We start from the raw sequence: 24,473 nt of genomic DNA on the forward strand, positions 1-24,473 counted from the left end.
CTTGTGCACATGACAAGTCGCAGATATTAATATCAACGACTATGCTGCGCCCTGCAGGAGCAGCACTAACTGCAGAGACACTGCAGAAGACTGTCTATGGGGCAAGGCTGCATGTCATAATGGGAAATGCATATGCATACACATGAACCCAACAACATCATTAGACAAGTCCAGCTCTTGCCTCCAAAATCAAAACGACCAATGTTCTAACAGGAACGACTGCGTGAGAATCAGATGTCCTTCGGGAACTATTGAATGTGTTGACGGGAAATGTAAATGTTGATGAAGCCATGCAATTGTCTTAGCTACATTTGTTACAAGTACTTTGCTCCATGTCCTAGCTAAGAAATAATAGACGAGTACTTTGTCATCGTAATAGACTAACAATATAGATCCATCGCGCAACGGCAGAAACGACAGATCCATATCGCAGCTGAAAGTTAAAATACAAAACACATCAAACTCCTAAAGACTTCTTGAGAATTAAAATAAAATAAAGCAAACTCCTAAAGAGTAATAATAGACGAAAACAAACAAAAAAACAAGACCATCGTTCCACATCCTCTCCGGCAACGGAAGAGACCCATAACGCCATATCGGCTAAACCCTTAGTGACGCACCAACTAAACCCCAGCCCACACAAACCGGCAACTTCCATGACTGTAACTCCAAACTTTGAACTAGAGCCAAAACCCTATATGTGTGGACCAATAGCGATAACTAGATCATGGCGACAATGGTGTTTTCCGGTGGCTGCTTCAAACATCAGCTACAAAGCAGAATTGCAACCGCTGCTACCCCACCGACGTGGGTGCCGCCGCCTATGCCAACAACCAAAAATAACAAAACAAAAAAAACAAAAAAAACAAAAAAAAACCAAGATCCACGTGGATATGGGCAACAAAAAGCCTCATCACAAACCAAAACTCCAATCCCTAGCATATGAGGAAATGGAGAAGGAAAAGGAAAGGGAAGAGGGGTTGAGAAGGAAGAGGTGAGGGAAAAATAAGGGAGATGGAGGGTAGGGGAGGGGAGGCAAAGATCACCTCCCCCCCTTGGTGTGGCTGAGGGATGTGGGGGGCTACTTTTTTTTTACTAAGAGCGGTAATTCAAAGCAAGTGGATTTTTTAGAGAAAATGTTTTGATAAAGGGAGCTGATATTCCCACTCATCTTTTGTCTACTTACACTCCCTTTAATAATGTTTAGAAGTCCAGGGGCCAAACGTTTATTTTCTGTTGGCTATTAAACCTGGTTGGCTAGAAGACTCGAGGGCAATAAGTTGATGATATGATTATTGAATGAAATTGAGATTTCTCTACAATTGAGAACTACACTCTTCTTGTTTTGGGTATTAATTCTTAGAATCAACAAAGCTTTGGAAACCTATCCTTTTGCTTTGTTCTCGGTATTCTTAAATCAACAGAGCTTGGAATTTATTTCAACGTATATCTTTTTGTTTTGCTCAAACTTCCGCTGCATCAAATAACCCATTTTCCACTCTAATGCTCACTGTTATGGCTTGTACAAAGAACTATGCGTGCATAGGAGTTTTTCTTTGACAGTATTACATTCTGATGGGATGCTCTTTGTTGGGCTTGAAGTTGTGCTTTGTTTGTTCTGAATTTAGGGGAAATAGCGTTTGGTGGTTCTTCTTGCTGTTTTGACATGCACAACATGTTTTTGTTATTGTACAAAGAACTATGCGTGCATAGAAGTCTTTCTTTGACAATTTTACGTTGTGGTGCATGGTCTTGCTGAGTTTGTAGTGGTGCTCTATATGTTATTTCATTTTGGTCTTTATTCCCTGACTCTCTTATAGTCCAATGCATGTGTGGCACTCTTTTTCCTCCCTAGGGTTTCCCATATGGTTTTACTTGGAAGGTTTTAATGAGGTTGCGTTTTACGTGCAGGTCCTATTGTACTGTTCTTGGAATATTAATGGATTTTCTCTTCTAAAAAAAAGTTCAACAATATGCTGAAGTTCTTGAACATTCAAACTACTAAAAAACCAGTTTTCCAAACACATAAACCAGTTGAAAGAGCTGAATTAGCACATCGTGGACCCATTGTGTTCTACCGATTCAAGCAACAATGATGGGATTCTATTAGCACATCAACCAGTTGATAGATGATTTCATCATATACATAAAACCCTTGATTTGAACTATTGTAATTTTTGCAGGTGCACCATTATTATCAAGGGTACCAGTAGGAGCTAAAGCAGCCAAACCAATCAAAAGATGTAATAGTAACGATGACTGCAAGTTGTTTCCATGCACCTCAAGCTTCGCTCTTTGCGTTGACCACACTTGTGCACAACCAAGTCACAGATATTATATCAATGACTACGTTGCACCCTGCAGGAGCAACACTGACTGCAAAGACACTGCAGAAGACTGTCTATGGGGCAAGGCTGCATGTCATAACAGGAAATGCATATGCATACACATGAACCCAGCAACATCTTCAGACAAGTCCGGCTCTCGCCTCCAAAATAAAACGACCAATGTTCCAACAAGAACGACTACGCATGAATCGGAAGTCCTTCGGGAACTACCGAATGTGTTGATGAATCCATGCAATTGTCTTAGCTACATTTGTTACAAGTATTTTGTTTCATGTCCTGGCTAAGAAATAATAGACGACTACTTTGTCATCGTAATAGAAAAATGTTTTTTTTTTCGAAAAAGCGATAGTATTTATTGATAAAACAGAACAAGTACAAAGCCGCAAAAGTGCCAAAATGGGTACAATATCTCCAGTGACCAAACACAACAACATGTTGATTTGATTTGGAGAGAATTACCCATAAACCAAAAAATACTCAAACCCCTGATTCAGAAGCCCAACGTGCATGTACTCAGACTAAAGTTGCAGATCCACCGCACAATGGCAGAAATGGTAGATCCATATCGCAGCTGAAAATTAAAATAAAAAACACAGCAAACTCCTAAAGATTTCCTGAGAATTAAAATAAAATAAAGCAAAATCATAAAGAGTAATAATAGACTAAAACAAACAAAGAAACAAGACCACCACTCCACATCCTCTCCAGCAACGGAAGAGACCCATAACACCATACTGGTTAAACCCTTAGTATCATACTGGCTAAACCCCTGCCCACACAAATCGGCAACTTCCATGATTGTAACTCCAAACTTTGAACTAGAGCCAAAACTTTGTGTATGTGGACCAAAAGCAACAACTAAATCATGGCCACAATGTTGTTTCATGGTGGCTGCTTCAACATTAGCTACAAACTAGCATAGTAACCATTGCTACTGCTACCCCACCGACGTGGGTGCCACTGCCTCTGCCCGCAAACAGAAACAGAAAAATAAAAAACAAAACAAAACCAAGAACCACGTGAATCAAGGCAGCAAAAAGCCTCATCACAAACCAAAACTCCAATATCTAGCATACGAGGAAATAGAGAAGGAAAGGGAAGAGGGATTAAGAGGGAAGAGAGAGGAGGAAAAGGTGAGGGAAAAATAAGGGAGATGGGGGGTAGGGGAGGAGGGTGGTGCAGCTAAAGGGTGTGGGGGGCTACGGTTTTTGCAGTGAGAGCGCTAATTCAAAGCAAGTGGATTTTTTAGAGAAAATGTTTTAATAAAGGGAGTTGATGTTCCCACTCATCTTTTGTCCACTTACACTCCCCTTAATAATGTTTAGAAGTCTAGGAGTCAAACGTTTGTTTTGTGTTGTCTGTTAAACCTAGTTGGCTAGAAGACTCTAGGCAGTAAGTTGATAATATGATTATTGAATGAAATTGAGATTTTCTCTACAAGTGTTTTTTCTCTACAATTGAGAACTACACTTTACTTGTTTTGGGTATTCTTAGAATCAACAAAGCTTGGAAACCTATCCTTTCTCTTTGTTCTGGGTATTCTTATAATCAACATAACTTTGGAATTTATTTGGGTATTCTTAGAATCAACAAAGCTTGGAAACCTATCCTTTCTTTCTAGGTATTCTTAGAATCAACAGAGCTTGGAATTTATTTCAACGTATATCTGTTCGTTTTGCTCAAACTTCTGCTGCATCAAATAACCCATTTTATACCAAGTTGATATCCCACACTTCTCCATTTTTAGTCCACTACTTGTGCTTCTCTCCCACAACAATTTCAAATTATATAGATTGTTAAAATTTAACACTCATCGTCAATGGAGTCTAGCCCACTGAAAAAGAGCCTTGACTTGCAGACTAGTGGTCTCAGCTACCCAAATTCAATGCCTTGGCCATAGGTAACCTCAATGCCATTCTCTTCTTGACCATCCGTCAGCTCATGCACGTCCCCCCGTACATGAAGAAGCGCCTTGACTTGCAGACTAGTGGTCTCAGCTACCCAAATTCAATGCCTTGGCCATAGGTAACCTCAATGCCATTCTCTTCTTGACCATCCGTCAGCTCATGCACGTCCCCCCGTACATGAAGAAGCCCAGTGTCATAAGCAGCTTCGCGTAATTGTCTTTGTCTTTCCTCCACCTCCCGCTGTAGCGGTATGGTTTCAGCTAAGCTTCGTTTGGGCTCAAACCAATGTTTTCAAAGGCGAGGCGTATAGGCGAGGCGTTTTTAGTAGCGCTATGCAAGGCGTAAGTCTTGAAGCGTTGAGGCGTAAGCATTTTGAACATTAATTTTTTTTAATAAGAAAAATTTATGAATAATACAATTAAATTAAATTGTACAACTAATTTTTATTGAACCATAACAATCTTTTAAATATAATTAAATATAAGTACTAATTATCATTCAAAACATAATAATCAATCCCAAAACATAAAATATGTACATCAAATTTCTGCTATATCACATAAACGAATAAGATAAATAATATATTTTTCAAAAAATTGAAAAAAAAATTATACGGAACTTCAAATTATAGTTGCGAAGAATTAGAGAGAAAGATAAAATACTTACAAGAATTAGAGAGAAAAATAAAATACTTACTTGTAGTCGAAAGATGAAGAGAATTAGATTATTTGGTAAGGGTAGAAATTAGAGTTGTACTATATATATATATATATATATATATAATTCCATGTGTTAATATATTAATTAAGAAAAAAAAAAAAAAGGGTAAGTAGAGACCGGCTGGAAATAGAAAAGGCAAGAACATTGATTGTATATAAAGGAAAGCAACAAGTGGGGACAAAAAAAAAAGGGAAGCGAAAAAAAATAAAAAAACAGAAACATGCGTGTGTATTTTTTTCTTTTTCAAAACACCCCAAGTGAAACGACGTCGTTTCACTTTAAGTTTTTTTTTAACACTTCAATCAAACGACGTCGTTTTGTTAGAAAAAACCTATAAAAAAAAAGGTCGTCTTCCTCGCTGCGATGGAGCCGCACCCAATTTGCAGAAAATTTCTTCCCTTTCAGAGTGTCAGCTCTCCTGCGCCTCGCTCCGCCTTGGAACGCCTCCTCACGCCTTCCCTGCACTAAACGTGCAACTCGCGAAATAGCCGACCGCCTCGGGCGTTTTCCGGCCGCCTCGCTTCGACGCGCGCGAAAGCATGCCTTTGAAAACACTGGCTCAAACCCATTACTACTCTGCCTCTCACATGGGGAAGTATTTGTAGCCATCCGCTCCCCACTCTGTCTAGCACGATCATTCTACGACTCGTCTCAACATCCCGCCTCCATTTCCCGTGTCGGTCCAGGCTCCCCCCTCGCCAAGACCAATTGGGAGTTCATATGGATATACAACATTCTCTGGAGGATGGGAATGAGATTGATCTTAATGTCGCTGTTGAAGGCAATCAAGAACAAACTGGACTGGATATACAACATGCAGTGGGGAGAGTTGGTAACGAGGACGCGGGTGATGAGACTACTGAGAGAGTTTGCCTCACACAGAATTCTGATCCTTTCAACTTGGGGCCACTAATCGAGAGGACCAGCGGAGGTAAAGGGAAAAGGAAGCGCGGGGATCAACGAATGGAGGAGGAATTGTCCTTGAGCGCGGCATGTAGCAAAACTGCTCATGTGTCAAACAATAGATTAACTTAGGCGGAGGAGACCAGCCGTAATGGGTCTCCATCCACGGTCGCCATGAAAACACTCGCATGGAACTGTCAAGGCATCAGAGGGGTAATCAGTTAATTTTAGGGTTCGTTTAACAGCACCCTATATTTTTTTGTAGGTGTAGCAGGAGGAGCAGAAGCTAGGGTGAATGCTCAAAAATGTTCTTCAAACGCCGACTGCAAAACGTTTCCATGTGGTTCGTCCACAAAGATTTGTTTTGACAACTATTGGCAATGCCTACTACCAAATACTGGACTTGCACATCCAAATGAGGATTAATGTTCCGATTCGGCTGATTGCACAGGAATTCCATGAACTTTAGGAACTATCTAATGTCTTGATATGGGCAATGCCTGGCAATAAAAGCACAAGGCTACATAATCAGAATTTCTAATATCCTGCCTGGCAAAAATTAAAAAAAGAACAAGTACATCAAGCTAATTAATGTACCTATTAAGGGATCTCACATATGTATTAGTGAGTTTTTCCTTATCTTAAAGGCATTTATTTGCTACGAAAATGAAAAATTGGACAAATTAAGTTGGAATTTGTATTGGCTTTGACTCACAAAGAAGGAGATAAAGTTTTATTCTAAGAAATCAATGATCGAAAAGTTGAGACTGTATTATCTGGAAATTTCATATTATTTTCCACAAAGTTTGGAAAAATTACATATTAGATTTCTCTGGCGTTAAAACTACCCAAAAAAAAAAAAACTGCCAAAATGTCGGCCCCGGAAATAGTCCAGACGCCTGAAATAGGTGAATGTTGGACTGGCCGTGACTGTGGAAGACTTGTATGCGTAGATGGCAGCCCCTTTGGCAATGCAATTATGCAAATGCAAGACAGAAGGAGGGTTTGCAATTCTTGTTCCAATGTTAGTGACTGCAAAGGAATGTATTGTGTATGGGGACATCTCAGATGTAACGATGGCAAATGCATTCGCGTTGACGACCATCCCTTGAGCCTGTCTTCTTAGATTTAGTTTTCTTCTCCAAGTTCCATAAAATCAATAACTGGAGACATATAAATAGCAAAATTGATTCTTCAATAATAGTTTTGTCGATCGGCTAATTTTGTATGCAGATGTGGTGGGTTTCCCACATGTATCTAACACAAACATCCCCATAGTTTGGAAATTAATTTATTAACCTGCCATTTTTAGCTTTCTTAAGGCAGATTATTGGCAAAGCTTGCTCTGTTGTTCATGACTGCCAAGGAATCATTTGTGCAGGGGCAAATCTCAAATGTGTTGATGGAATGCATACGTAGACGACCCTCGCTTAAGCCCGACTTCTTAGATCTACTTCTGTTCTCCCAGGTGCAAAATCAAATCAATAATTGTGATAGTGTCTGCGGTTGTATTCTATTCAGAAATTAATAATAAAAGTTAATTCTCAGGTAGCGATTTTTCGATCACTCTCTGGAAATGATTTCTTTTTCTTTTTCTTTTTGGCAACCAAATCTCTGAAGAAAACTGTAAAAATGAGAAGATTACAACATCTCTAAATGGACTTCTGGTTTGATGAGTTTACTCTTGTCAAAAACCGCCTCAATGTGCTGATTACAGGGAGAGGGTTTAGGGTTTAATGAGTTTATTCTTGTCAAAAACCGCCTCAATGTGCTGATTACAGCGAGAGGGTTTTCAAGATGAGCAGCATGGCCACAATCTGGAATCTCAACTATCTCGGAATTGTCATTAGGCGGGCCGTCACCAGTCACCGTACCACCACCGATCTCATGGCACATATCCTTAGCTATTGTCTTGAACTTTCTATCTTTCTCTCCAACAATGAGCAAAAGGGGTGTATTGCAGTGCTTTAAGTCTTCCCACAATGGCCTAACATGTAAAAAGAGTCATCAACTCTCCTGACGTATTATTCAGAATGTATGTTGTGCGAGAATCAAATATTCAGTAAATAGTCAAGTAAGCTTACAGTTGCCTCCCAATACTTAAAGCAGATAGAACTTTTGCAAGACTCTGCACATCTTCATGAAGCAGGCGGCTGCCGACTATCTGACGAAATCGAGGATGGACTCTTAAGCTGTTCAAATTACTCATACGGTTAGAGATGCATGAAGAATCCAAACACCATAAAATGAGAAAAATCTTAAAATCACCTGTTCCACAGCTCTCCAGAGTACCAGTTGTCCAGAAAGAGCTCTAAGCCGTGAGCAATAAGAAAGCGTGCTCTAGAGTCATCTTTAGCTCTACGAACTTTTCTTTCCACTTCATTTTTTAACCCAGGGCTTCCAGATATTACAACAGCTCCCTTGACCTTCATGACAAAATCCTACTTCTGTTAACACCACAGAAACACAAGCTCAAATTGAAATTAAAATCTTAAGAAATGCAGACATACTTTGTCAGTAAGCCTCAGAGCCATGTAGAGCGCGATCCTTGCTCCCATAGAATATCCCACAATGGTAACCTTCCCAGGCGTAATATGCTTTATCAATTCACATAAAAGATCGGCAACCACCTCAATTGACAAACCTGAATCCTGTGTAGCACCGTTATCGCCATGGTTCTGTATCTTTGTTCCACCATGACCAGGGAGGTCGATCGCAATGCATCTCGCACATCCTGAAATAGCCTTCATGATAGCAATCCAATCTTCACCAGTTCCAAGAAACCCATGAAGAAATATAAATACATTATCCTGCATCAGCTTAATTCTGGTGTCAGTGAGCATGCTGTATAGGATTAGTACTACATGTCAATGTATATGAAACGCATCATCTCCTACCCAACCTTACACCCTCAACCTTGTATAGAAATGGGAAGAGCATGAACCAAATGCATGTCCCAAACTTGAATCAGCCAAGACAATCCCTAAGTTCCAATCGAGAACCACCAGAGTAATACATTTAGCTATTAACTGTTGATCTTTATTCTGAGAACTACAAAAGACTTGCTTGCAATAACACTCAACAACACCTCTCATCCCTCAATCTTGTATCCCATCACTACCCTCAAAATATATCAAGAGGGCAAAAACATCGCAGTCACTCCAATAACCTTCCACACAAAAAAGTCTCGAGCGGAGAAAACCAACCAATTATTACCACATACACACCTGCTAGCTGATACCATAAGTATCCATCCTAAATTGTAGTTATATCAAGTGCCAAAAATGCAGAAATGTCAATTTATGCCAACAAGATGCTCAGGGTACACTCCTTAGATGGCAAAAGAAAATAGAAAAGGTTGGAGAGAGAGAGAGAGAGAGAGAGAGAGAGAGAGAGAGAGAGTTTTCAAGTACATGAAATTTTACTAACATCATATCTTTGTCCAATCTCGTGGACTTTGATGGAACAAGAGAAATCCTTTGAATCTACAGGCAGCTGGTATACACAAACTTGCTCTCCAGTAAAAGTTCCATGAATTATGTTGCGATTAATTTGAAATTTCTGAAGAACTTGATCAGCATCAGCAACAGATGCTTCTACGGAGCCACTATCAGGATTACAACTTATCTTGAGAGGAGTGGTCGTTACATCTTCTTTTAGCCAGCGGTATGTTCCTAAACCATGCGCTATTGATGGGGCCAATGCATAATTCATCATTTCACATATTTCTGAATTCTTCTGGTTGAGATAACAGGAAAACTGAATATATGCTGACAAACCTAGGCCACTTTCAAATACAGCACTAATAACAGCCATTTTTCGGTGCTGCTGGGCCCATTGGGCAATTATTGCTGCATTTTCAAAGCCGCCAATAACACTAGGCTTAATAACCTGAAAGAACCAATATGAACAACCTAAATCAGGAACGTAAAATTAGCATATCTCACAAGTGGTCATAAATTTCGATAACAGAGACATCAAATTGCAAAATATACCAATGAGCATAAATTGCCACTTACAATAGCTACTATTCCTGGATGGGTATACTTCACTAGCGTATGAAGTGGATGTTCTCTGATACTGTCAATAGTTTCGTCCAGTGCCACGGGTAACCCACTTTCTTCGCAGAACTTGATAATATCACCTTCATTATGAACAGGTTCCTGAGATAAATAAATAGTCATAGGGTCAAACACTAACATTGAGAATATATTGAGAAGTATCATTAATCCTAAATGTACATAGATAAAAGGAAAGCGAGGCACCACATTGAATCATCAAAATTTCAAGTACGCAAATGGTAATGTAGATTACAAATGTTAACAAAAATTTCAGAGTATACCTCAATATACTGCAGATCACAATCCTTCACCAAGGAGCCAAACTGGATAGCTTCTTTATATGTCCAGTTCCGATTGGCATCTGCACGAACTTCAATCTGGTATCCAACTTTCTTTCTTATTTCCTGTATAACTGCAGCATCATGCAAGGGACTCCCGTGACGTGCTACCTGTTGCAAAATCAATGGAAAGCCACAACTCACAGCGTTTATTTTTCTTTACTGCATAATAACAGAGTCAAGTTGACAAGAATGTTTGTAATATTAACAACGTGAATTTAGAGAGATCAATGCCTTCAGCTTTACTGCAGTAAATCCTTCTTCAACAAGTGCAGCAACAACATCAGCTACTTGTGTGGGTGTTCCCTTTGAATCAACAAGGGCACAAATCTGAACTGTTGACGAATTTTCAGATATACCTCCTTCAGCTTTCCGGGGATGGAGTATGCCTAATAAATTGGAACCCTGTCTTGTCGCTAATGCATTGAGAATTGCCATTTCCAAACCACATCTGACACTAGGAAGGAGCGTGCATGGCTGTATCACAGTCAAAAGCATATGTTCTTCAAAGCATAACTCTATTGAAGATGGTATAAAGACAAGAAGATATACTTTTAAATTATAGCATAGCTCTGTCTTTTTCTCTTTTTGAAAAGTGACAGTTGTCATTCTCTTTTTATTTTCAGTTTTTTCTACCAAGTATATGATATTCATATGCAGCACAAAAAAAAAGTTGGCTCTACCAGGATTCCCAGGTTGGTCCATATCCAACAAGAAAATGAGCCCTTTAGCAGAGGAAGGAAGCAACTAATCTGAGCACCTGTCATCATATGAATAAGAAACCTCAGTTGCTCTTCTACATCTAGCAGGCTTTCTCTGTGGATATCTAGAGGAGAAACCTGTTCAATTAAAGTCACAAATGGTCAAATGATGATCACAGAATACAAGAGTGGATTAAGCAGACAAATAGTAAACCAAAACTAACCTCGCCAAACCCAACGCTTCCATCTTCAAGATACAAAGTTAAAATAAACCCTTCTCTATAGAACCCGGTCTCATTATCATCAACAGAAATCATAGTAGGAGGAGCACAGAGTGGTATACTGTCCCGAGCAGAAAATATAACAAAATATCAAATCCTTCCTTGTAAGCATATGTAGAGAATATTCAAAATTTATTCCATCGACAAAGAACTCACCTAAATGATGAATACTCCATTCTGTGGACTCTGTAAAGTAAAGCACCATCTTCTGTTGAGTCTTCAACGGAAAGCCTCAAGGAGAGGCTCATCGCATGATCTGCTGCTTGGCAGGCAAACTTTCTTAAAGTACTGAGATAAGAGAAACCACCAACCTTGATAAGTATTGAAGAGAGGAAGAATATGTCTGCAGTCAGCTGATAAGCTGATAACAATGACTTATTATCAAGGTAGCATAACCACCAACCTGTGAAAGGTGGCATTGGCATCTATGCAGCTCTCAACTTCAATGACACGATCCACCTCTTCATGTTGAGATGTGAACAATGTATCTTCAAGCTCCAACTTTGTCTTCACATGTAGATGCATCACACTGAAAGATTATTTTGTTAAAGTCTAAGATACAACTGGTTTACATATTGCTGATGGTTAGTTCGATGAAGATGAAGAATTTAAGCATTGGTGCAGTTTTTCAACTCTCAAAATCATATATTCAGTCACATTCTCTAGTCAGTTTCCAAATACCATATTTCTCAGATCTTCTACTTATTGGAATTTCACAACTTGTGAGATCAAGTCTCAACTCACAACAATACATGTCTTTATTATGGCTAACCAAATTTAGTGAAGCAGTATAAATTCTACATTCCCCATCTTGCCAATATGCTATGTTGTCTCAAGGGTTTTTCATTGCTTGGTAGGTGATCATTACTCCTACACCCTCAAATCCTATTCTCTGATTTTAAGTAACTATTGAATTGCTTCACAAGTGGCAACTTTAAGCACCTCCAACTCAAGCTATTAGTATAACGACAAAAGACACAACACAACAGGGTGAAACTTCTGGCTCTTTTCCTTTAGTTATTATCTTAAATAGAAATGTATGATTGTATGACTACATGAATCACATGGTCAGCAGCAAAAACAAATTCATATACTTCATATATACAAAGGATTTTACCCATGTGCCGCACACAGCTCACGTATTGAAACATTGTGCGAGGTGTGGAAGTATTGATTTAGTATTCTTGGCTCAACTCTATCTGCTAGAGGAAGAAGACTGAATATTGCACCACCATGATTATTAATTACAACTATCGTCATTGGTTTCCGCAATGTCCTACATCACACGGTACATTTGTTAAACCAATAAAGTAACAAAGAATTTATATTGATTATCAGACAACATAAGGAAAAAGAAACACACATGCAGATGATATCAAGGGGCATATACTAACCATTATCCTGTTCTAAGTAAATGAAAGGAAGATCAGAAGACTTTTAAAAAAAGAAGGGGAAAAAGAAAAAGGGGCAATGTGCAATGTACCAGAACAGAACTTACAAGCCTGAAAAACGAAATAGATTAGCATCCTACCTCTGGTTCACAATTGCCAAGCCATTTGTGTCATGAAGGAAAGAAACATCTCCAATCACACAAAGCACCTGAACATATTACAAATTTGAAGCATTGTAAACTTGTATAGGTTGAAAGGAGAATAGGAAAAAGAACTAAGTGCCAGCTGACAATTATTGCAAGCATCCATACAGTGACGATTAAATGAATTTCTTAGCTGATTTATATCCCTTGCAGAGCCAGGTGAGTTTGCAGTGGGCAATTGCAAGAAATGAAGACAAATATCAAAAACTTACTTGTTTATTGCATCCTACAGCAAAGCCAACAGCTGTGCTGAGTAACCCATCAATACCACTTGCACCTCTATTCCCAGCCACCCGAATCATATGACAGGGTAGTTCTGATTTTGAAGTCAAGTCTGCAATACGATCACTACAGCCTGACCAACCACGCCCATACATGTTTGCATCGCGTATGGCCATACTGTTCCCAATGAAAAGAGCAGACTCAGCTGAAAGTGCTTCGGATACTACGTGTGCAACTTGAGGTTCAGTCAAGGAGTCTCTGGCATAAATTTGAAATGACAACTCCCTTGCAACCTATAGTATAGGAAAAGAGAACTTACAAAGGAAAACCCACTAAAGAAAAATAGAAAAAAGAGGTTTTATTATTCCACAAAAATCACCAAATATTTGACATAAAATTTAGAGACACATTCTTGTGATCCATTACCATCGCATTTAGCATTCGAAGATAAGCGCTCCATTCATTGCTCATATGGGGAAATCCAGCTTTACATACATAATCAGCAAATTCAACAATGCTACTTTGGATTCTATGGGTTACAATATGAGAAGGATCTTGACGAAATGGATGCTTGTCAACCATGACATAAGAGCATGGAAAGCAGTCCTCTAGCATCTTAGCAACACGCTTACTTGTAATCCTACTCCCAATCTGTTTGTAAGACAAATAAGGCCTTAAATCAACAGAAAAAGAAAACAGCTCCTCATGCAATTGGCATCTGTAGTCTAAGCTCCACAACATGGTTACAGGATTTATGTAAATGTTAACTCCTCCACAGGGTTCAAGAATATCATTTAGCCCATGCTAAACTACCAGAATGTCTCTCTAAATGCAAGTAATCAATATTATAATCGATTCATTTATTTATATTGTGTAATTTTCAGTTGCTTTAGTCTTCTTTATGAATGTAGTGACATTTATTAAGTTGCACGTTTCTGATGCCTTTTTGTAACAACCAATTACTTATTCATCAAGGTGTCTCATGCTTTCATGGAGAAGACAAGGTTAAAAATGAGGCCTTAAGACTAAGCTGAGTGAAAGAGGTGGGTCATGAAAGAAGAGGCATACCTGAATAATCACATCAAGATTTATCCCACTGCGTACAGAATCAGATAGTAGAGCATGGTCAAGATGATCAACAAATAATAAATCATCTTCAATTTCAGGAAAAGCAGTCAAAAGCTTTCTCAATCGTAATCCTGACAAGATGTCAGCTACAACAGGCCACTGAAGGTGTTTAGCCAAGAGAAGAACTGCCCACATCTCATCTTCTGAATGGATTGCACCAATAAGTAGAAGCCCTTTTTTAGTGCCTTTAATTACATTCATAATCTCTGACATTTGGCCACAACAATCATCATACGCATGAACACGTTGTACTTGAATATACTTAGTAAACGGTTCGGCACTGGACATCCAAAAGTCTAATCCTTTCAAACAGCTCAACATCCATTTGCTAGGGCTATTTTCCAGTGGCTCCCTGAAAGGACAGTTGATATGAACAGGGCCACATGGTGAAGAGGTTGCCCAATGTACAGCAGAGTCAAGTGTCGTAAGCACCATCCGTGCTGGAATATGATCAGTAGGTGCAGGAAGGCTGAAGAAAAACCTCACAAAGGAACCAAAATGGTTTACCTGGCATACAAATTTAAAATATATATATATGAAACTAAAGAAAAAAAAATTGATCCATAATCTCAATGCTGAAACCAGTTACTTCCACATGCAACTTCATCTTAGTACCAATTCTACATTAAAATGTTTTGCTTATATAGAGAATTAGGATGTATCTATTACAGAAATGAAGTATGTTCACTAGCTCACCGTGTAAATAAATAACTCTAACTCAACTAGGTCTAAAATTCCTTTATTTGCCATCAGCCTCTATGCTCTGATGAAATTACAACTGTAAGATGGTTTACAACCATGAAATTCATAGTCGTTCAATTTCAAGAGTATAATCAGTACATCACACACAGATACTACATAGGCATATGCAAATTTATATATCAAAAAATAAAAATACTACTAAATAACATGTATTTTAAATACCTGATTGATTGCTTGGTTTGCCCCAGCATCCTGCAATTCTGCAGGACGGTCAGCTGTGAGCAATAGAAGCGGTACAAAATCTTGACTAGCCTCGACCACCTGGACATTTTTTTCAATATTATGTGAACAGCAGAAAATACCGAAAGTGCCATAGACAGAAATAAAATCATACAGTTTGCATCATAAACACATATATGGTGAACAACGACTTGTAAAATTGGGGTGAGAACATTTTCCAGCATGAAAAAACCAGAGCAAGACTATGCAAAAGTATTCTAGAAGGCCAAGTGGTTGAATACCATAACACAAAGTTGCAGAATAGAGAGGGATTTAATTAAATAAATAAATAAACATTTTTTTATCACTGAAAAAGCCTTGTATTTCAGTTGCAGAAAATAGATGAAACATTTAGGATTAATTTTGAGTAAACTTACAGCAGGAAGAAGGTTTGAAACTGCAGTTCCAGATGATGTTATGACTACTGCTGGTTTGTGAGATCCTCTTGCATAACCAACAGCATGAAATGCAAGTGAGCGCTCATCGAAGCATACAATACAAGTAATAAGAGGATGAGTAGAAGCAGCAACAGCAAGAGGGGATGATCTTGATCCTGGAGCTACACAAAAATACTAGAATGAAGATTAAGAATGAATCAGGCAAATGTACCACATTCAGATATAGATAGACTTATAAATACTTAATCTCACCGTCAAACCAAGTCGACAACATTCTTCAATTATAAGCGATGCCCAAACAGTATTGATGTTGGCACAATCTTGAGCTGAGTAACACATTTTATGGGCTTGATCCAGCTGAGTAGAAAGAGACACAAATCCTGAACAATATTCACCCAAGTTTGTTCCCTCCAACAATATTAAAATAAAAACTCAATGTAAGCATATAAAGCAGGTATCATGTCTTCTGCCAACATATCTTTTTTACTTCCATTGCTCATAAGCATTCAAAGTATTTATGAACCTATGCTCTCCTAAAGTCACTAACACTACAGTATCATACCATGTTACTAGCAACAGCAATGGTAGGTGAAAGCCTGATACAAAACTGGCAGGAAGATGGAGCCTCTTTCTGCAAAAGAGGTAAATGACATTAAAACAATCAGCCTAAGAATGTTCAACTTCAATAAATAAATAAACACTAACAGAACAACATTAATTGCCTATCTGAGACACGAATAGTAAGTGCAACCCCACAGATGAAAATGAAAAATTACCAGGAAAGGGAGGATACCAGTGCCATGATGTCAGCCACAACATATTTTCTTCTTGATGACAGAGCGTTCATGTATACCTACAAAACCTTGTCACTCAGAAATGGAAACCAAAAAAACCCGACGGCCAAATAAATATAAAATCCTTGACAAAATTCCAACCCAAACTTTCAGGGATAATTTGAGTTGTACGCTTGTAACAAAGAGTTTAGATTGTCCATGTTTATCAATTTCAACATTATTTAATGGAAACTATTACATTATTGCAATGGGAAACACTATTTAGATTATCCAAAATCTTGATCTCTATACCATGGGAATAGTTCCATCCTCCTCAAGATTGAGCTTTCTAAGAGTACATCTTATATTCATGGTGTGGTTGCTCTTTGCTGTGGGCCAAATATGACTACTGGCCTGAAAAGGCATATCATAGTCAACATCATGAGTAGGAAAAATAAGCCTACCAAAATGAAAAGATACAGAAGCACGGTGGAAAAAGAGAGACTAGAACCACAGAATACCTGGTTGAAACATAACTCGTAAGAATGAATGGCGTCCTCAAATGTACAAAGGGAAGAGTCACTCCAAGCAATTGTTGCTGCTAAAATAGAAGTGCCCTCATACTCATGTAACTCAATCTGTTAAAAATAATATTCCTAATGTTATGTTCACTGTAGTTCAACCGCACAACCATCAACTTCAACTATTCGTAATCCTAAATTTTGAAAGTGAAAAAAATGAAGTCAACAAGCACACGAGTTTACCTGTGGAACGAAAAAGTAATACGAGCCTGCTTCATGCTTCATGAAAGATGACTCTTGGTCGTAATTATTATCCATAAAACCGTAAGCTATTACAGAGGTTGATTCATTTGATAAATATCTGGAAGAAAAAACCATGCATATATTTTTAACAGAGCGCACATAACAAAATGCAAACTTTCGATGATAAAAATCATAGTGTTGATTATATAAAAGAGAATGCAACAAAGAAGAGGGACATAAACGAACCTCTTGATCCTAGAAGAAGAAGAAGAAAACGATGACGGAGTATAGTAAACTGCGGCACCAATTCCAAAAACTCCTCGGGTTTCATTCACATACAGCGATTTTAAACTCGGATTTTCGGTATCCTTGGAGATGAAAAACAGAGGATAAACAGAAGACGACTCCGGTTGACTGCAAAACCAGTTCAAGGCTTTGGCACTCGGCGGCACAGCCACCTGTGAAATTCACAATTCAGTGTACATTGTACGACTAACCAATAAAATCAAAAGAATAGAGGTTTGATTACCTGAAACCTATGAAATCCACTAGGAGTAGAAGGAGGATTGAGCTTGAACTCTTCAACTACCTCATTGATCTTTTGAAGCCCTTGCTCAAGAGTCAACGCCGGAGTCAGCGTCCGCGTGACGCAGGTCTCGATAACCAAGTCTCCGTCTTCGGTTTGCGATACTTGGCCGATTTCGACTACCGGGCCGTCGAATCTCACTCCTCGAACAACCTGAAAACCGAAAAAGAACAAAAAAATCATACACAAAATCCATAATACGGTGAAAAATAAAGGAGAGGGAAACGAGAAATGACATTGGAATTGGGGTTTGGAGGGAGTCGAAAATGGCGGGAGTTTGGGTTGAGGAATGGGAAAGGCGGTGGTGGCGGTAGTGAGGGCAATGCGTCTGGGAGAAAGAAAGACCTCTTGTAAGGAAGGAAAGAGAGAGAATTGGTGAGTAAGAGCATAATAGCATTGAGGAGGGAGACTGGAAAAGAAGAGAAAGGGAATGAAGTTTGAGAGAGAGAGAGAGAGAGAGAGAGAGAGAGAGAGAGGATAGAGGTGAAAGAGGAAGAAGATAAGGAGACTGCCGATTCTGTTTCTGAACTGGTAACCGTTGTAAATTCATAATCGGAGAGAGAATGGGCTTCGATTGGGAATTAGCCCATGAAGACCTAATGTCGGTGGTTAGATGGATCTTCTTGTTGGGCCCAATCGGGTCAATAGCTTAACTCTTTTCGAAGTTTGTTAGATTTTTTATTTTATTTTTAACGATAAGCACACTCTATCAACAACAGAAAAACAATAAGCACATGGTCTTATCATATCCAATTGCCAACTTGAATTAAAATTTTCAAATTTAATATCCTTTGAAATTTTACAATTTCTTTTATTTTCCGAAAAATTGTGAGATTAGTTAAAGCTAAAAACACAATTATATTTTATTATTTTATTAAAGTGTTTAAGATGAATTAAATAACTATTAGATTAAGTGATCTGTATCATGTGCTTATCCGCATTAATACACGTGGTGGGTTAAGCTCTGCAAAGCCTCTCCTCATTTGGAAATATGCCACGTCATCCAGGCGGCTGACTAGGACGAGTCCAACTGTGACGTGGCAGAAAATTTTTAGTCAAACTCTGCGAGGGCCAAACTCTCAGCACACGCCCGCCACAATTTTTCTTCACCCAAGTCCACGCCTCCAAATTACCCCTCCTTCGCCCCAAAATTCACCCCCACAAACTCTTCTCAAAAACTCCCACCAAGGGCATTCCGGACATTCACCAGCAAGTCCTTCCACCTTTAAAACTCTACCCCAACCAATATATATATATATTCGCATCTCAATCAGCTCCCCTCCAACAAATTCAGTATCATACTCCAACAACATCACTGCTTTAGCACCACTTGCCATGGCTTCTTCCAAGCTCCATGCCCTCACCGTCCTCATCATCCTCATCAGCATAGCGGTCAATGCAGCTGCAGTAGCGGTACAGGACCAATCAGAGCAATGTGGGGCCAAATCAAAAGGAGCGTGCCATGACAAAGCACAAGCACTGAAATTGAAGCTCATTGCCATAGCTTCCATTTTGGTCTCTAGCTTGATCGGCGTCTGCCTGCCACTATTTACACGCTCAGTTCCGGCTCTCCAGCCCGACAAGGACTTGTTTACCATCGTCAAAGCTTTCGCCTCCGGTGTCATACTCGCGACGGGGTACATGCACGTCCTGCCCGACTCGTTTGAGTGCTTGACGTCGGTGTGTTTGCCCGAAAAGCCGTGGAAAAAGTTCCCGTTCACGACGTTCGTGGCCATGCTTTCGGCCTTGCTGACTCTCATGGTGGACTCATTTTCAATGAGCCATTATAGGAAAGCTTTCGCTGCAGGTACTCGCAGTGGAGATGAGGAGAATGCCAAAAATGTTACCCCTCAATTGGAACATTTTGGTCATGGTCATGGCCACGTCCAGGACACTAAGAATGAGGGTGGACTCAACGGCAAGGACTCACAGTTGCTGAGATATCGCGTTGTGGCACAGGTATATAAGTAGTTGCGAGCATGAAATGCTCTTAACTAGTTGATTTGTGAATTGAGTCTCTTCAACTATAGGGTTTTATATTGCATTGTGTTTAGGCCTCTAATGTAGAGTTGGGCTGTTGATGCAGGTATTGGAACTAGGCATTGTGGTGCACTCAGTGGTGATTGGGCTGTCAATGGGGGCATCAGACAATCCTTGCACAATCAGACCACTCATTGCTGCCCTCTGTTTCCATCAACTCTTTGAAGGAATGGGTCTAGGTGGATGCATACTACAGGTGATTATTATTATTATTATTATTATTATTAATTAATAATCTATGGAAAGTAAATTAATTAATATTAGGACATGTTTGAAATGAATTATATGATGAATGTTGGTGCAGGCTGAATATGGATTGAAGATAAAATCAATCATGGTTTTCTTCTTCTCAGTCACAACACCATTTGGTATAGCGCTAGGAATTGGTTTGTCAAATGTATACAGTGAGGACAGCCCAACAGCCCTAATTGTGGTAGGGCTGCTGAATGCTGCATCTGCAGGGCTGCTGAATTACATGGCTCTGGTGGATCTCCTAGCAGCTGATTTCATGGGTCCTAAATTGCAAGCCAAACCCAAGCTCCAAATGTGGTCTTACCTTGCAGTTCTTTTAGGCCTAGGAGGAATGTCAGTCATGGCCTTGTGGGCATAGCATATACACCAGATCCAACAATATTAATGTTCTCAGAAGCTAGATGGGATTTTTCTGCTCTGCATGTACAGCAGGGACAAGCATTTGATAAGTTTTTATTATTCCTTTATTTTTTTTATTTTTTTTTAGTTTCTCCTAGTCCTAGTTAGGAACAAAGTTTGTCACCATGGCAATTTCCTGAAATCAATTCACCAAGATGTTATTTTGATTCACATTTGGACTCAAAACCAATCTTTTTATTGTTATTTTTATTTTTTTCCAAGTTATAATTATTTATTGTTGTCTTGCTATGATTGGTTGGTGTGAGTTTCTAACCTTTCCATAGAATACAATACAATACATGATAAATGAACATGCATGCTCTGAATTTGATAATCAGTCCTTTTCTTTGCGGAAACCAAAAGGGTAAACTAAATTGACAAGCACTAGCACCTAAAAACGTTAATGGAATTAAAGTAATTATTAGGGAATTAAAAGTTGAAATATGAAAAAGAGAAAGGTTGAAGATTTTGTAGAAAAACTCCAACATAATATTGTTTCCATTTCCATGGATGCAGATGAGCCATTTGTATTAACACTAGTCACCACCACACTTCACAATTTAGGTTGTCCCATGCCCAGTGCCCACGGGTGAGACGTCACCAACATATATTTATGTATATATATGTACATGTCTCTTTCCAAAATCAAAATTGGAGAAGACAATGAAATAGGCCTCACAAGTGCAATCAAAAAGACACTCATTCAACTCAAGACCTTTTTTTCTAAAGCTTCGGCTTTTTAACAAGTGGCTTTGGTTTGCTCTCTCAATATGCATCACTTTGTTCTCAAATGATATTTTTCTAGAGTTAGTGTCCGTTTGGGATTTGCTTATGTAATGGTTGAAAAACACTTTCTAATAGCCAAAAAAGTGCGTTTAACATCATTTGATAGAAAAACTTAAAAGTGCTTTTTAGAGAAGCACACGGCACTTGACTTTTTAATAAAATTTTTGATGTTCTTGTAATAAAAACGTTTACGCAACATCGTATAGATTGCGTAAAGATTTTAAGTCCCACACTCAAACTTCTAATTTAACCATGGGGTTAACTAACCCCGAAACTGATCAAGTGGGATAATTAATCTATACTAATGGAGACACCAAAAGCTTTGAAGTTGACAAGTGCCTACGCAATTTGTTGAGTTAGGTTCAAAGATGACGATCATAAGCTCTCACAAAACACAATTAATTGCGCATTTTCCACATAATGCAAGTGCATTTGCTGTCATTAGCAAATTAGATGCCAGTGTTTGGTGGAACGAGGACAAATGCTTGTGGCTCTCGATGCTTAGAGAACCCTCTTAATCATTCCTATAATTAAGAATTCTATTTACCTATATACTGTAGATGATTTGCTTAGATCCACTTCTTATAATTTCCAGATATTCTTTGGTTAATTAATTAAAAGGTAAGGGACCAATTGAGTAATCAATAGTTGATAATTACTTAGCTTAGGTTAAGTTGCACCAATGATGTGGACGTTCATGATTGGTAAGTATTCCAAAGGGGATAGAGATGGTTCACTGTGGCACTTCTTTTGGTTGCAAATTTGGCAACAGTTTCTGCGACTTCAGGATTGATTGTACTAGCTAGGAACCTTATTTTAGTGACAATACTCGAAATACTCGTGTTATTCTAAACTACTCTAATCTATGAGAGTTTAGTAACTACTACTACCTTGCTAAAGATTGACAAGCGAGTTAAACTAATGGCTAAACAAAAACCCATTGCTTTAAAACACCTAAACAAATTAACTTTAGCATCCATATTGTAAGTGGATTATGACCTTAATTACGTTGCGTAAGCAGACAAGACAAAGGAGAAACATGCGTGGGATTTTAGTGTTATTTTACTGTAATGCGTCCAGTATTTCCCACCATAAATAATATACGACAAGTGATGATACTCCATAAACAACAATGCCACAACAAGATTTGGAGAATATATATATTGAATGACAGATCTAAATAAAAATGGTAATCTGGAATAAAATACAGAGGGAATATTCAAAATATAAAAAGATTAAGCAATAAGAGAAAAGGTGATGAAATTAGAGGATGTGATGAGCTTATCCTATATGAACCAATCACTGCAAAGTGTGAAGGGCAGTGAGGTCATAAGACAGGGAATTGAAGGAGGGGGAAGAAAGAAAAGTCTAGTTGCTTGAGTGGGGGGAGAGTGGAGACAGTGCACCTAGGGTTCAAGTGTCGGTACCAAAAATTAAAATTCAAAGTTAATAGTAGGATTGAAAAGCCCTAAAGGGGCATGAACATAGATGTTCATGAATCAGACGGTGCCTGTAGAAGAAGAAGATCGAGTAAGTACTCTCTTTCGTGATTTGGATAAAAATAATTAAAATCCAGAAATTGACCAAAGCGTTTTCGTTTTTCTTGTTCATGAACCATTATTGGTGGTGTACACCATGTGGTAATAATTTTCTGCCATGTCCCTCTCAAGTCTCAATGCCACACAATTACAAAGGCGAAAAGAAGAAGGGAACTTTTTTTTTACTTTTTAAAGAAAACGTGTTGCGTTAATAGCTTTCAACTGTGTATTTCAATATTGTTTCATGTCACTAAAGTTAAGATGTTCATGCCACTACAGTTAAAGTTCATGAACGTTTTTCATTGCCAAAATATGATCGTACGATACTTGCAGGATTAGTATTTGTAAGCCTTTTTTTGGGTCGAAATATAACATGGGTTGGACTCCCATGTTCCATGATCGGTCTATGTTAATTAGCTGTGTGCATATATGAGAGAGAGAGAGAGAGAGAGAGCGAGAGAGAGAGAGAGAGAGAGAGAGAGAGAGAGAGAGAGAGAGAGAGAGAGAGGTGGTGGGTGTGTGGTGTCTTTACTTTGCTAGGGCTGGATGAGTTGACGGGCCAAGCAAAATGGGGGGTGGCCCTAGTGGGTTGGTCCACCGGGCACCCACGCCAGAGCCTAGCAGAAAAAAATAAAAATAAAAATGGACCCACTGTGCATAATCATACGTATGCTTCATATTGGTTGCCCTCTAAATTCCGAAATGATGCAATTTTGGTACCAAAATGGGCAGCTGTTAAATCCAGTCCCCCTCCGTACGCAACCATTTGCTCACTTTTATGGTGCCAATTTGCCAAAGCCAATGCCCCCCCCTCTCTCTTGTGTCTGCATATTTTTTATCCATTACCTATAAACAACTATTTATATATAATACATATATAACTAGACTAGGAAAAGCACACTTACAAAAACTTTGGGAAATTGAAAACATTGTAGCCATGGATCATGTTCATGTGTGAATCATGTCTTTTGCTTTCTCTTTATTCTTTTGTTGTTTTCTTCTAATGGGTAGGTCCCAAAATTTTCATTTCTGTTCTCTCAATAGGATTTTGTTTTTTTATTTTATTTATAAAGAGCTTTTGACTGATCAAAATGTTGTGTTTGGTGACGGACATAGGAGCTATACAATTGTTTGGCATATTTTAGGTAAATTCTTTATCTTTGTTCATTTACCTATTTGCTCCAGGACATCAAAGTCACCTCTTACCAGCATATGCAAAAAAGTACTTGTTGCCCATCTTATCTTGCCTTGCACCAAGAGCATAATGGTAAATATAAGCATATATCAAATCAAAGAAGAATACCCAAGATTTGAATCTTGAGATTTTATTTGCAAGTGTGAGCTTTTGTGGTTAATGCATTGCAATGTCCCTTATGGGTTGAATAATGATTAATGATTAGTCCTTTATTTTACATTAAAAAAAATTTTGATTTTAGCTAATGTAGCACGGAAGCACTGGTTTATAGATTGACAAACGTCTAAACTCGAAAAGATAAACTAAAATCCATCAATGACTGGAATCCACCAAAAAATTGAGAAAATCTCTAAATTTGATTAATAAAACTCCATGAGTTGGCCTAAACAGAAAACAAAGAAACCCTAAAACTTAATTTAAATCATATCAGGAAAATAATATCATGATTGATAACTTATTCTAGAAATATAAATATAATATAGATATTCTCAAGAAATCAAGCAACCCGAAAATCCCAACGATACGCCTTCCTTTTTTTTCCTAACGCCATAATTGATG

At 38.5% G+C, this 24,473-nt stretch overlaps 2 protein-coding genes across 5 annotated transcripts; one reads left to right on the plus strand and one right to left on the minus strand.

The window, feature by feature from the left end:
* Positions 1-7,402: 7,402 nt before the first annotated feature.
* On the minus strand, positions 7,403-18,222 carry PHYLLO (2-oxoglutarate decarboxylase/hydro-lyase/magnesium ion-binding protein). 4 transcript variants are annotated; one of them, XM_021959445.2, is made up of 28 exons: positions 17,942-18,222; positions 17,649-17,858; positions 17,366-17,577; positions 17,120-17,237; positions 16,877-16,993; positions 16,668-16,769; positions 16,376-16,435; positions 16,145-16,213; positions 15,835-15,939; positions 15,562-15,756; positions 15,128-15,226; positions 14,144-14,710; positions 13,502-13,726; positions 13,066-13,368; positions 12,791-12,858; positions 12,377-12,535; positions 11,663-11,788; positions 11,416-11,547; positions 11,203-11,320; positions 10,961-11,116; positions 10,512-10,754; positions 10,221-10,388; positions 9,898-10,041; positions 9,308-9,769; positions 8,389-8,688; positions 8,147-8,304; positions 7,963-8,070; positions 7,403-7,865 (listed from the first exon to the last, which is right to left on the minus strand). In XM_021959445.2, the coding sequence occupies exons 1-28, from the start codon at positions 18,092-18,094 to the stop codon at positions 7,520-7,522; spliced, it is 5,223 nt and encodes a 1,740-aa protein (XP_021815137.2). In that variant the 5' UTR covers positions 18,095-18,222; the 3' UTR covers positions 7,403-7,519. The 4 variants fall into 4 exon arrangements, with proteins under 4 accessions (XP_021815137.2, XP_021815136.2, XP_088103008.1 ...); XM_021959444.2 differs by having other exon boundaries at positions 15,835-15,990; XM_088246882.1 differs by lacking the exon at positions 13,502-13,726 and having other exon boundaries at positions 15,835-15,990.
* Positions 18,223-19,012: 790 nt separating this feature from the next.
* LOC110757772 (fe(2+) transport protein 1-like) lies at positions 19,013-20,582 on the plus strand. The gene is made up of 3 exons (XM_021959484.2): positions 19,013-19,664; positions 19,792-19,941; positions 20,050-20,582. Exons 1-3 carry the CDS (start codon positions 19,041-19,043, stop codon positions 20,353-20,355), a joined length of 1,080 nt encoding a protein of 359 aa, XP_021815176.1. The 5' UTR covers positions 19,013-19,040; the 3' UTR covers positions 20,356-20,582.
* The last annotated feature ends 3,891 nt before the right edge of the window (positions 20,583-24,473 follow it).

Source organism: Prunus avium, chromosome 1 (genome assembly GCF_965620075.1).
Source record: "Prunus avium chromosome 1, drPruAviu1.hap1.1, whole genome shotgun sequence".
NCBI lineage: Eukaryota > Viridiplantae > Streptophyta > Magnoliopsida > Rosales > Rosaceae > Prunus > Prunus avium.

What these genes read in the sequence shown, in the direction of transcription:
- LOC110757772 (XM_021959484.2), top strand. Translation starts at nt 19,041, where the DNA reads ATGGCTTCTTCCAAGCTCCATGCCCTCACCGTCCTCATCATCCTCATC. An exon ending in GATATCGCGTTGTGGCACAG is followed by an intron (nt 19,665 to 19,791) that starts GTATATAAGTAG and finishes CTGTTGATGCAG; the next exon opens with GTATTGGAACTAGGCATTGT. An exon ending in TAGGTGGATGCATACTACAG is followed by an intron (nt 19,942 to 20,049) that starts GTGATTATTATT and finishes ATGTTGGTGCAG; the next exon opens with GCTGAATATGGATTGAAGAT.
- PHYLLO (XM_021959444.2), bottom strand. Translation starts at nt 18,094, where the DNA reads ATGCTCTTACTCACCAATTCTCTCTCTTTCCTTCCTTACAAGAGGTCT. An exon ending in ACGAGTTATGTTTCAACCAG is followed by an intron (nt 16,770 to 16,876) that starts GTATTCTGTGGT and finishes ATGCCTTTTCAG; the next exon opens with GCCAGTAGTCATATTTGGCC. An exon ending in TTAAGTATTGGGAGGCAACT is followed by an intron (nt 7,866 to 7,962) that starts GTAAGCTTACTT and finishes TTTACATGTTAG; the next exon opens with GCCATTGTGGGAAGACTTAA.